Genomic DNA, 12557 nt, shown 5'->3' on the forward strand with positions numbered 1-12557 from the left:
CCCCCCCCCCCCCAATTCACCCCACCTCACTGCACCCGACCCCCACAGCACCCATCCAGTCCAGCACCCCCCCCCCCCCCCCCCACCCCCACAGCACCCATCCAGTCCCGCACCCCCCCCCCCCCCACTGCACCCCACCTCACTGCACCCCACCCCACTCCAGTCCCGTCCCCCCCACCGTACCCCACTCCACCCCCACACATAAACACCCCTCCCCTTTCCTTACCTCTATCTTTTAGTCTGAAGAAGGGTTCCGGCCCAAAATGTCACCTACTACTTTTCTCCAGCGATGCTGCCTGACCCACTCAGGTACTCCAGCATTTTGTGTCTATCTTCTTGTCAACAGCTGTCTGTCTATGCGTTTGTACATTCTCTCTTTGACCATGTGGGTTTTCTCCAGGTGCCCTGGTTTGCTCCAACATCCCAAAGACGTGCTGGTTTGTAGGTTAATTGGCTTCTGTAAATTTCCTATAGTGTGTAGGATGTGAAACTGGGATAATATGGAACTAGTGTGCGGGTGATGGTTGGTAGGCGCAGACTAGGATAATTGATCCATACTGCATCTTATTCTTCAAGAGCTAAGCAGCTAAAACCTTGGGGGTGCATGGTGCATTAGTGATAGAGCTACTGCCTTACGGTGGTGTACTGCTCTACACCAGAGACCCGGGTTCGATCCTGACTGCAGGTGCTGTCTGTACGGAGTTTGTACGTTCTTCCCATGACCTGCGTGGGTTTTCTCTGAGATCTTCGGTATCCTCCCACACTTCAAAGACGTACAGTTTTGTGGGTTAATTGGTATGGCATTATAAATGTGAAATTGTCCCTCGTGGGACGGGTAGTGTTAATGTGCGGGGATCGCTGGCCAGTGCGGACTCGGTAACTTGCCGTATGGCCAGTTTCCACGCTGTATCTCTAAAACTAAAACTAAAAAAAACTAAACAGTTATCGTTATCATTAACATCAATTAGAAATTTGGAACATTCAACATATTTGTAGCTTTTCCGAATCTTCTGGCCCCAAGTAGCCAGAGAGATGACTTGAGTCTGGAATGAGTTATTGTTAAATTGAACGTCCCACGTTAAACTTGCAGAGAAGGGATCAAAATGGTTGCAGTTATCTGATGTGTGAAATTATCACACCAGGTGCAATATCTCACCTTGGGATCCATTGACATTTGCTTTGGACTTTTACTTTAGACTTTGGAAATACAGTGCAGAAACAGGCCCTTCGTCCACTGAGTGCTTGCTGACCAGTGATCACCTCGTACACTGGCCCTATCCTACACACTGGTGACAATCCACATGATCGGAAAAATGCAATATTCCTCCGCTGTTCACAAAGGGGGCGAAACAGAAGCGTGGAAACTATAGCCTGACCAGTGGTTGGCAAGATTTTAGACTCCATTATAAAGGATGAGGTTTCTGAGTACTTTGAAGCACTTGATCAATTAGGCCAAAGTCAACATGGTTTTGTGAAAAGGAGACTTGCCTGACAAACCTGAGGAAGTAAATAACAGGATAACAGAGGTGGAGAATAGAGACTCGCCAATCTTTGCCACCCAGGTCTACAGACAAAATTTAACACTTAAACATGATCATGGAAGATGGTGGCGCAGCGGTAGCGTTGCTGCCTTACAGCGCTTCCAGCGCCGGAGACCCGGGTTCGATCCCGACTATAGGTGCTGTCTGTGCGGAGTCCCCGTGACCTGCATGGGTTTTCTCCGAGATCTTCGGTTTCCTCCCACACTCCAAAGACGTCCAGGTTTGCAGGTAGATTGGCTTGGTAAATGTAACAATTGTACCTGGTGTGTAGGATAGTGTGAATGTGCGGGGATCGCTGGTCGCTGAAGGGCCTGTTTCCGCACTGTATCTCTAAAACTAAATTAAACGTACAGTCAAAACATCAATGTTCCAGTGGGGTCTCTTCAATGGGATATTGGTGACAACTCCCTACAGCGTTTAGTACCATTGTATCAGTGGGAGTTAAAAACTAAGGTTGTGGGCCGCACATTCATGCTGCAGTCTCCGTTGTCGAGGTCAATAGAAGAGTTGACCACATCAACGCCATTCATACACGGCACCAGAAAGGCAGCGGCTGAGCTAGGATGTGTTACACCTGGAGGTGTCCATTCCAATTCTGTGATGACCAGCACCACCACTGGACTCTCTCTAACTTCTACAGGTGCACAGTAGAGAGCATGCTGACCGGTGCATCGTGGCTTGGTTCGGCAACTTGAGCGCCCTGGAGAGGAAAAGACTACAAAAAGTAGTAAACACTGCCCAGTCCATCATTGGCTCTGACCTCCCTACCATCGAGGGGATTTATCGCAGTCGCTGCCTCAAAAAGGCTGGCAGCATCATCAAGGACCCACATCATCCTGGCCACACACTCATCTCCCCGCTACCTTCAGGTAGAAGATACAGGAGCCTGAAGACTGCAACGTCCAGGTTCAGAAATAGCCCCTTCCCCACAGCCATCAGGCTATTGAACTCAACTCTGAACATTAATAGCCCATTATCTGTTTATTTTCACTTTATCCGTTTCATTTACTGATGTGTGTATATATTTATACAATGGTATATGGACACACTGATCTGTTCTGTATTTATGCCTTCTATATTCTGTTGTGCTGAAGCAAAGCAAGAATTTCATTGTCCTATCTGGGGCACATGACAATAAACTCTCTTGAATCTTGATATGGGAGTCATCATGTTGAAACACCAAATATTGCACCTCCTCCAACCGCATCTACTGTGTCCGTTGTTCTCTGTGTGGGCTCCTATATACCGGTGATACAAAGCGTACAACCCGGCGGTATCAATATTGATTTCTCTAATTTAAAGTAACCCTTGCATTCCCTCCCTCTCCGTCTCTCCCCCACCCTAGTCTTCCTGCTAGTTCCACTGTTCACATCCATATATTCCTTCCGTTATCACCTCTTCCACAACCAACAATGGACCATTGTGGGCTCCACCTTTCCTTAGTCATCGCCGGCTCCGATTTGTGGTGAACCTTTACATGCCTCTAGTTTCCCTCTCCCTTCACTCTCAGTCTGAGGAAGGAGGAGGAGGGCCCAACACTTCGCCTATTCCTTTTCTCCAGAGATGCTGCCTGACCTGCTGAGTTACTCCAGCATTTTGTGTTTATCTTCAGTGTAAACCAGCATCTGCAGTTCCGTCCTACACATGTTGAAACATCAGCTGAACGGTTCACGTATTCTTTTTGCTTAGTTTTTTAAAAAGCAGCTGTCGATGGGTCCAGTTTTGAGGATTGGATTATGGTTACTTTCACCAAAGGCTGCTATCAACCTGTTGCTATGACATTGAAGTCCTGCAGAATGAAGAAATACTGTTCCGCAATGAATTAGATCCACCCACAAACTTTGAATTAGAAGCAGAAGATTGAGCTTATTGTCATCTAGTGCAGAGCCAACAGGCCTCAAGTTATTAAATGTGATGTGTAGGCAGGAACTGTAGATGCTGGTTTACACCGAAGATAGACACAAAATGCCAGAGTAACTCAGCGGAACAGGCCGCATCTCTGAAGAGAAGGATAGAACATCACCCATTCCTTCCCTCCAGTGATGCTGCCTGTTCTGCTGAGTTCCTCCAGCATTTTGTGTCTATCTTATTAAATGGGATAATATTTAGTAACATTGACACTAAAGCTACAAACAGCATTCTACTTACTTTGACAACAAAGTAGGTTTGATGTGTGCATTTGTGAAATAACATTTTACAAATGCATACATGGTTCGTACCTTTATAAAACACACTCAAATTTACCATTGACAGCATAGTCGCATGTATGTTTAGTTTAGTTTAGAGATACAGCGCGGAAACAGGCCCTTCACCCACCGGGTCCGCACCGACCAGCGATCCCGGCACATTAACAATATCCTACACACGCATTAGAGACAATTTTTACACATACCAAGCCAATTAACCTACATAGACATAGACAACCTGACATAGACACAAAATGCTGGAGTAACTCAGCGGGCCAGGCAGCATCTCTGGAGAGAAAGAGTGGGTGATGTTTCGGGTCGAGGCTGCTGTTCTGTGTCTATCTTCTGTTTAAACCAGCATCTGAAGTTCCTTCCTATACACCTAAAAACCTGTACGTCTTTGGAGTGTGGGAGGAAACCGAAGATCTCGGAGAAAACCCGCGCTTCAATTTACACGTTTTTGAATCACGCGGTTTTCAAGCAAGTAACCCCTGCGTAAAACATGAGGTGCCCGTAATTTACGGCTTTCAGTATTCGGGTGCAGCATATAAACCAGAAGAGCAAACAGATCCAATAATTGTGCTTTTAATTATTTTCTCATTGCTCATTTCCAGATTCTTTTTTGGCCATATATTGGTTGCAACACTTTAATTTATTGGTGGCCCCGTAACGGAAGCGCCCATGTCTGTGGGGCTGGAAACTGGAAGTATCATGAGCTAATTCTGCTACCACCATCATCTATTGTAACAAATGGTGGCCCCCACTGATTGTCGCCGGAAGCTTGCATCCCTTTCAGGATGTACGATAACAGCGATATCAACATTTGTAACAAGATGGACTCGAAAGAAGAAGATGAATTTATTGGTCATTGGCTACTTAAAGCCTCAGTATCATATTTGCCCTGCATCTAGATCCCACTCACCAACGCAACAATTTCATGTTTACATTCATCTTCCTTCATGCAACATAGACCAGTACAACACAGGAACAGGCCCTTTGGCCCACAATGTCTGTGCTAAACATAATGCCATTATTATTCATTCCAAATAGCCACATTAAAGTTACAAACCAATGATATATTCCTGATACCACAACCTTTCTTGATAGTTAGGTACAGTGAAAATAGTCAATATAAGAAAAAATAGGTTAGGAAATGGGAAATATCAAACTTTACAAAAGGGCTATTAAGGAGAAAGAGAGAGGTCGGGACATTCTTTTACATTAGTTTGGTTTAGTTTATTATTGTCATTTGTACCAACGTACAGTGAAAAGTTTTTTTGTTGCATGCTATCCAATCACCACAAGACCGTACATGATTACAACAGATACCGGATGAAGGGTATATCATTTAGTGCAAGATAAAGTCTGATAAAGTCCGGATAAAGTTAGTTCAAAGGTCTCCAATGAGGTAGATGAGAGGTCAGGACCGCACTCTGGCTGGTGAGATGATGGTCCAGTTGCCTGATCACAGTTGGGAAGAAACTTTGCCTGAAACTGGAGGCATGAGCTTTCAAACTTCTGTATCTCTTGCCTGAAGGGAGAGGGGAGAAGAGGGAGTGACTGGGTTGAGACTGGTCCTTGATTACGCTGGGTGGCTTTGTCAAGGCAGCGTGAAGTGTTGATGGAGTCCGTGAAAGGGGGTTGGTTTGTGTGATGGTCTGGGCTACGATTCTCTGCAATTTCTTGCGGTCTTGGATGGAGCTGTTCCCAAACCATGCTGTGATGCATCCTAATAAGATGCTTTCCACGGCGCATCTGTAGAGGTTGGTGAGAGTTATTGGGGACATGCCAAACTTCCTAAGCTTTGTAAGGAAGTAGAGGCATTGGTGTGTTCTCTTGGCCATTGCTTTGATGTGATTTTATCCAAACCTTACAATATAGATTAGTCTCCATTTATTTAACACAAATTCAAAATGTGTCTGTTTCGAGATAGAAAGACACTTATTCTGTCCACCTCAAAAAACAGGTGGTCTAAAATGATAATAATTCAACAAACATGAGAGCGGGTGGCACAGTGGCCCAACAGTAGAGTTGCTCCCTTGCAGCTTCAGAGACCTGGGTTCAATCCAGACTACGGCAGCCGTCTGTATGTGCGTTCTCCCCGTGACCATGTGGGTTTTCTCCGGGTGCTCCAGTTTCCCCCCACTCCAAAAACGGAGAGGGTTGTTGGTTAATTGGCTTTAGTAAGTTGTAAAATTGTCCCTAATGTGTGTCGTGCTAGTATACAGGGTGATTGCTGGGCGGTGCAGACTCGGTGGGCCGAAGGGACTGTTTCAATGCTGGTATCTCTAAAGTCGAAAGTCAACAAGAAAGAGAGTGGAACAGTGGAGAATGGTGGGAAAGAAATGAGAGCATCAGGTGAAACTACTAAATACACTTTTGCTTGCCGTGGATTTGAGCTTTGTGGCAAGGCAGAACAGACCTGCAACCCACATTGTAGCACAGAGGAGTAAAGCAAATAAATGATGAAAGGGACCTTTCTCATCCATTCAATTCACTCGGCCTTTGGACTATCCCAGTCAAATGATTTCACCTGATTAAAGTCTGCCAGGCAGGAATGATTTTCAAGGAAGGCATCACGTTGAGAAAAACTGCTTCATGCATCTCTCTGCAGTTGCATTCTGTATTCGTTGAGCTGCGCCATTGTGATGCTGCTTCCGCCACAGACGATGACCACCACCGGTTGCATGTCCTTGGGCAGCTCTCCCTCCTGCTGCAGCCGCTGCAGAATGCCGCTGTAGACGGCAGCTATTGATGCCCCGCAGGCTGGCTCAACCAGTATCCTTTCATCATCTGCAAAAAACAACCCATTGCATGCGGTCAGGTCACAACCTCTGCTTTGATAAGATACGCACAAAAGACTGAAGATGCTGCAATCTTGAGCGACTTGTGCTGCAGGAACTTAGTGGGTCAGGCAGCGTCTATGGGGTGAAAACGGACAGGCGATATTTTTTAAGTTGGGATCCTTCTTCAGACTCCAGGCTCTGGTCTGAAAAAGGGTCATCGCCGGAATCGTTGCTTGCCCATTTCTCTCTACAGATGCTGCCTGACACATAGAGTCTCTTGCCCAGAGAAGTGGAATCGAGAATGAAGAGGGCATAGGTTTAAGGTGAGGGGGAAAAGATTTAAAAGGAACCTGAGGAGTGACTTTTTCACACGGAGGAGTGGTGAGTGTATGGATTGAACTGATTGATGCAGGTAGTATTGCAACGTTTAAGAAATATTTGGACAGGTACAAGCATAGGAAAGGTTTAGAGGGATGGGGGCCAAACGCAGGCAGGTGGGACTAGTGTAGATGAGACATGTTGGTCGGTTTGGAAAAGTTGGGCTAAAGGGCCTGTTTCCAAGCTGTATGACTTTATGACTTTCCGACTTGCTGTGTTTCTTCAGCACGTTTTTCTGCACGGATTTGATAATAATCTGAGGTTTGTAAACGAACTCAGTGGACAGAAAATACATCCAATTTAAAATATCCATGTACCATTTACTGAAATGTCTGAAATGTAAACCAATAACAGTTGTGATTTTAAATTCAAAATCCATTCCTTCCACTTGGAGATTTTCAGAACATCACGCTTCCAAAGGCCATTAAAGTCCTAAACCATGTCCTATCCACTCTCCCTACCATCCTCTCATCCAATTTTGGGCCTGACTATTCTGCCCTACTTTGACAAAAGGAAGCAGCTGACAGAAAGGCGTTTTCTTGTAAATGAGGAAAATGTGTTTTTCTTTCAGCTCTCTGTGATGGAATTTCTTACTTCTCTGGTATAAATATTTTCAAATTGTACTCAGAGAAGACTTATTGTGTTCACCATTGTGTAGAGCAATAGCTCAAATACCCTAAAACAAGCAATTACTCAATTTTGACAAAATTGTCAGTGGATATCCTTTTGTCAAATTAGGGCAGTATTGACCCACCCGGTATTCAGACCAGTACAGCTGATGCATTTATTGAATCTCAGTAAACAAATACAATAGGTTGACAAGAAGTATACTGGTGCGGTTATTTCATAAATAAAAAATTATGAAAAGTAGCTTTCATACTGCTTGCTTTCCAACCATCACTGACCCCTATACACCCTCATTCACCCAGGCTGGCAATAGCATTATCCTCTTCCATTTCCCACTTCTTTCCCAATTGCTTTCCTGGTTCAAATTTAGATTCAGATGAGTTTATTGGCGTATACGGCAAGGTGCAACAAAACTCCTGGTTCACATGAAGCACTTGGGTGAATGGTATATATGATAATGGATACAACTATAAATATATTTAAGGCAAAATGATAAAATGGTGCAAAGATTGTAGTGAAATCCACTTTTTAAAGTTTTAAATCTGACCTCTCACCAGCTAGACAGCAGTCCTGACCTCCCATCTACCTCATTTGAAACCCGAACTATCTTTAATCGGGCTTTACCTTGCACTAAACGGTATTCCCTTTATCCTGTATCTGTATACTGTGGACTGCCTCAGAATTAAAGGACGTTCTTTTAGGAAGGAGATGAGGAGAAACTTCTTCAGTCAGAGGGTGGTGAATCTATGGGATTCTTTGCCACAGAAGGCTGTGGAGGCCGTCAGTGGATATTTTTAAGGCAGAGATAGATAGATTCTTGATTAGTGTTAAAGAAGGAACTGCAGACGCTGGAAAATCGAAGGTAGACAAAATTGCTGGAGAAACTCAGCGGGTGCGGCAGCATCTATGGAGCGAAGGAAATAGGCAACATTTCGGGCCGAAACCCTTCTTCAGAAGTTTCAGGTCTGAGTTTCTCCAGCAATTTTGTCTACCTTAGATTCTTGATTAGTACGGTTGTCAGAGGTTATGGGGAGAAGGCAGGAGGATGGGGTTGGGAGGGAGAGATAGATCAGCCATGATTGAATGGTGGAGTAGACTTGATGAGCTGAATGGCCTAATTCTACTCCTTTCATAAATAGCCTTATGGCTCTATGACCATGATTGTTATCATGTACTGTCTCTTTTCTCTGACTGGATAGCACACAACAAAAAGCTTTTTTACTGTAACTCAGTACACGTGACAATAGTAAACTAACCTAAACTAAACTAAACCAAGATTGTTGTGGTTGCCTCCACTAACAATGGCTATTATGAGAGGTTAGTGAATTATATGTGCTCTGTTAAGGCAAAATCATTAAGCATTCAACTTGAGCTGACTCACAATGGATAATACAAAACAACATTATTCCTGAATCTTTTTGCCACATTGCTTATTCAAACTTTGCTGTTGTCAAAATGATGGTTACAACCTTTTGTGAAAATCTATTGAAATCGTTCATCTCTATGAAACAAACCAGATAAATTATTTAGGTTAGGAGGGAAATATGAGCCATATTCATAAGAATCAGGAATCAAAATGCTTTACTTTCCAGAAGGGAGAATCCTAATTTTGGGAACTCACACCTTTAGACTTTTAGACTTTCGATACAGCCCCGAAACAGGCCCTTCGGCCCATCGAGTCCTGCTGGCCAGCGATCACCCCATACACTAACACCATCCTACACACTAGGGACAATTTACAATTTTACCAAAGTCAATTAACCTACAAACCTGTATGTCTTTGGAGCATGTGAGAAAACCGGAGCACCCAGAGAAAACCCACGCAATCACAGGGAGAACATACAAACTCCGTACAGACAGCACCCTCAGTTAGGATTGAACCCGGGTCTCTGGCGCTGTAAGGCAGCAACACCACTGTTGCGTCACTGGGGATTTGTAAAGCCATGAATTCATGCAGCATAGTCAGCAATAATACTTATGCATGTATTGATTGGGTCCATGTGCAGTATTGAATTGGCTCAAAGGGCCAAATGGCCTACTCTTGCATCTATTTTCAATGCTTGCTAGTACGCAAACAAAGTCTTACATTGTACCCTGCTACACATGGCAATAAATCCACATGAATTATGTTATAATAATTCAAAACTTTTAAGTTGGCTAGGTCAATAAAGACAAAAGTGCCCTTATTTTTATTTTAACAGTGGTGACCATTGTTAATACCTTTTCTTCACATTTGGATTGTGTACTTCAGTGGATGTGCTGAAGAACCAGCATTTAGGACACACAACACATATTCAGCTCATTCACCTTTGGAACAACCCCTATCTGCAATTAAACATCGCGATTACTATAATTTAACAAAATAGTGCATTACAAAATCTGCCGTAGTTATTAATCCAGATTCAATTAAAATGACAAGTACACAATCTTCCCATAGAGAAAACTGCATTAAATTTTCACAACTCTTCACTTAAGTTGAGATGTGAAACTCTCAAAACCAATTGACACCATTCTTCCTTGTGAAGTAGAAATTGACTTGAATTTTCCATTTGAAACCGACATTGAGCCAGAGTCAGCTGCTGAAGATTTCTGCAGCAAATGGTCTGTGTAAGGAAAGAATACGAATTGGAATCTATTATTAATCCTATTGTAAAGGGAGAATCTTTAAATCTGTAAGACATGAAATTAAATAGCATTGTGCCTTTTTAGAATGAAGCCCGATTTTCAATACCACATATCTGAATATAAAAAAAAGTCTAACCTAAAAATCGCTCTACTGCATGCACAGCTTCATAGTCACTGATTACTTCAGAGTAAACATTGTGTTCTTGTGTGTTCTGAAGTGCTTTCTCACACACGGTCTTCGCTCCAAGGCTTTTGGCCACACTGATGTACAAAGAACAGCAAGGAATGACTCATGAGAAGAATTCACCCACACGTTAATACAATAACATCCTGCATTCATGAAGGACCTTCAAAAAAACCAACACTCCATGGCGTTTATCTGACAACAAAATGCTTGCTCTGCCAATGGTGGAGATACCAGGACAAAGGCATCAATGGCATAGAGCGTAACTAGGTTCCTTTCAGGAGAGGTGTACAAAATCATCATGATGAATAGATCCGGTTGGCGCGCTGAGTGTCTTGCCCAGGGAAGGGGAGACGAGAACCATAGGCGAGAAGGCAGGAAAATTGAATTAGGAGGCAGAGATCAGCCATGATTGAATGGCGGAGTAGACTCAATGGGCCGAATGGCCTAATTCTTCTCCTAGAATTTGTGACTAGGTTTAAGGTGGGGGGGGGGGGGGGGGGGGGGGGGGGGGGGGGAGAGAGAGATTTAATAGGAACCTGAGGGGTAACTTTTTCTCACAAAGGGTGATGGGTTAATAGAATGGGCTGCCAGAGAGAGTAGTTGTGGCAGGTACTACTGTAACATTTAATGAACGTTTGGACAGGCACATGGACAGGACAGGTTTAGAGGGATGTGGGCCAAACGCAGGCAGGTGGGACTAGTGTGGATGGGACATGTTCGCCGGTGTGGGCAAGTTGGGCTGAAGGGCCCGTTTCCACGCTGTAAGACTTCATGACTGTGAGAGAGAGAGACAGCAGCACAGTTTCAACACCACCCGTTTAGTGAACTAGTACGACCAGTTCAAATCCCACCGACTGGTGGGGAATTTAAATTTGGATAAAAGATCAAAAGCAAAAATAAAAATAAGTAACAATGAATTGTCATCATAAATGCCCATGTTTTTTTTAACGTAAGTCTCCTGTGCCAACCTGGTCTGGCCTATCAATAACTGCACCTTAACTATTAAAGTTAACAATTACACCATGAGAACTAGCCGAGGAAGCAATTCAAGATGAGTGATAAACACTGGGCTTACTATTAATGCCTACGTTGATGAAGAACCAGGGGTATGAGTTTAAATCTCATGGTAGGTGAAGAATTGAAATTTCATATCCAGTACCATCAAAGAGTGACAAAGCATTTGGAACTGAAGGATTATTAGCACGTCACTTCAACATTGAAACCCTGAAGCTGTTCAATCTCCCTTTGGCCGGCACAATGGCACCGCCGGTAGAGCTGCTACCTCACGACGCCCGAGACCCTGGTTCAATCCTGACCTCGGGTGCTGTCCTTGTGGTGTTTGCACGTTCCCCCAGTGATTGCGTGGGCTTTCTCCGGGTGCTTCAGTTTCCTCCCATGTCCCAAAGGTGTGCAGGGTTGCCGGCTAATTGGCCTCTGTAAATTGCCCCTGGTATGTAGGGGGGGGGGGGGGGGGGACAAAGTGGGATAGCATGGAACCGGAGTGAACAGGTGATTGATGGTCGACGTCGACTCAAAGGGCCTTTTATCAATGCTGTATTTCTTAAAAACTAAAACTGCCATCACATCAGAAGTTACCGACAACCCAATGACGTCAAGATCTTAAAAGAACGGCCCTTTTAATGAATGTTTGATGTTGGCACACTCAGTGTTCTCATAATGTAAAATACTGAAGATAGACACAGAATGCTGGGGTAACTCAGCATCAGCAAGGCTTTCCATTACTATATCTCTATACTGATAGCAGAACTCTGTGTTTGAGGGGACGAGCCAACATACCTTGTGATATCAGGAAGTGTAACCAACCTCCCGGCCTTCACAGCCTCACTCAGACTGTCCGCACCTTTGGTCTCCATGGCGATTATCGGCACATCACGCCAACCCACTTTCTTCAGGCCTTCTACCACTCCACAAAAGAGGCCTCCACCGCCAACCGAGAGAATGATAGCCCCAGGCTTACACGGCAGTGCCTCCCAAAGTTCCACCACAATACTGGCGTGCCCTTCCCTGAAATTTAAATGTAAGAGTCAGCATCCACCAGCTTTCCAAGTTCTTAAACGTGACTTTGGTGCTAGAATTATGTTACTGAGAGAAGGCTACGTAGACCGATTTCTTTCCTCTTAATATCATTCATGCACGGAGCAATGAAGATGAAATCTGAAGATATGGAAATAGCACCCACAAAGGAATTCAGCTTTGAAAAATGACT

At 44.2% G+C, this 12557-nt stretch overlaps 1 protein-coding gene across 2 annotated transcripts in view; it reads right to left on the reverse strand.

The window, feature by feature from the left end:
- Window positions 1-4009: 4009 nt before the first annotated feature.
- sdsl (serine dehydratase-like) overlaps window positions 4010-12557 on the reverse strand; it is a 41625-nt gene continuing 33077 nt past the window's right edge. The window contains exons 6-8 of one of the 2 annotated variants that reach the window (XM_055655608.1): window positions 12128-12355; window positions 10280-10404; window positions 4010-6520 (exon numbers count right to left, since the gene is read on the reverse strand). In XM_055655608.1, coding sequence (XP_055511583.1) covers window positions 6324-6520; window positions 10280-10404; window positions 12128-12355 — 550 coding nt within the window. In that variant the 3' untranslated portion in view covers window positions 4010-6323. The remainder of the gene's footprint in view (window positions 6521-10279; window positions 10405-12127; window positions 12356-12557) is intronic. The other variant, XM_055655609.1, reaches the window with a different exon arrangement.

Source organism: Leucoraja erinacea, chromosome 25 (genome assembly GCF_028641065.1).
Source record: "Leucoraja erinacea ecotype New England chromosome 25, Leri_hhj_1, whole genome shotgun sequence".
NCBI lineage: Eukaryota > Metazoa > Chordata > Chondrichthyes > Rajiformes > Rajidae > Leucoraja > Leucoraja erinaceus.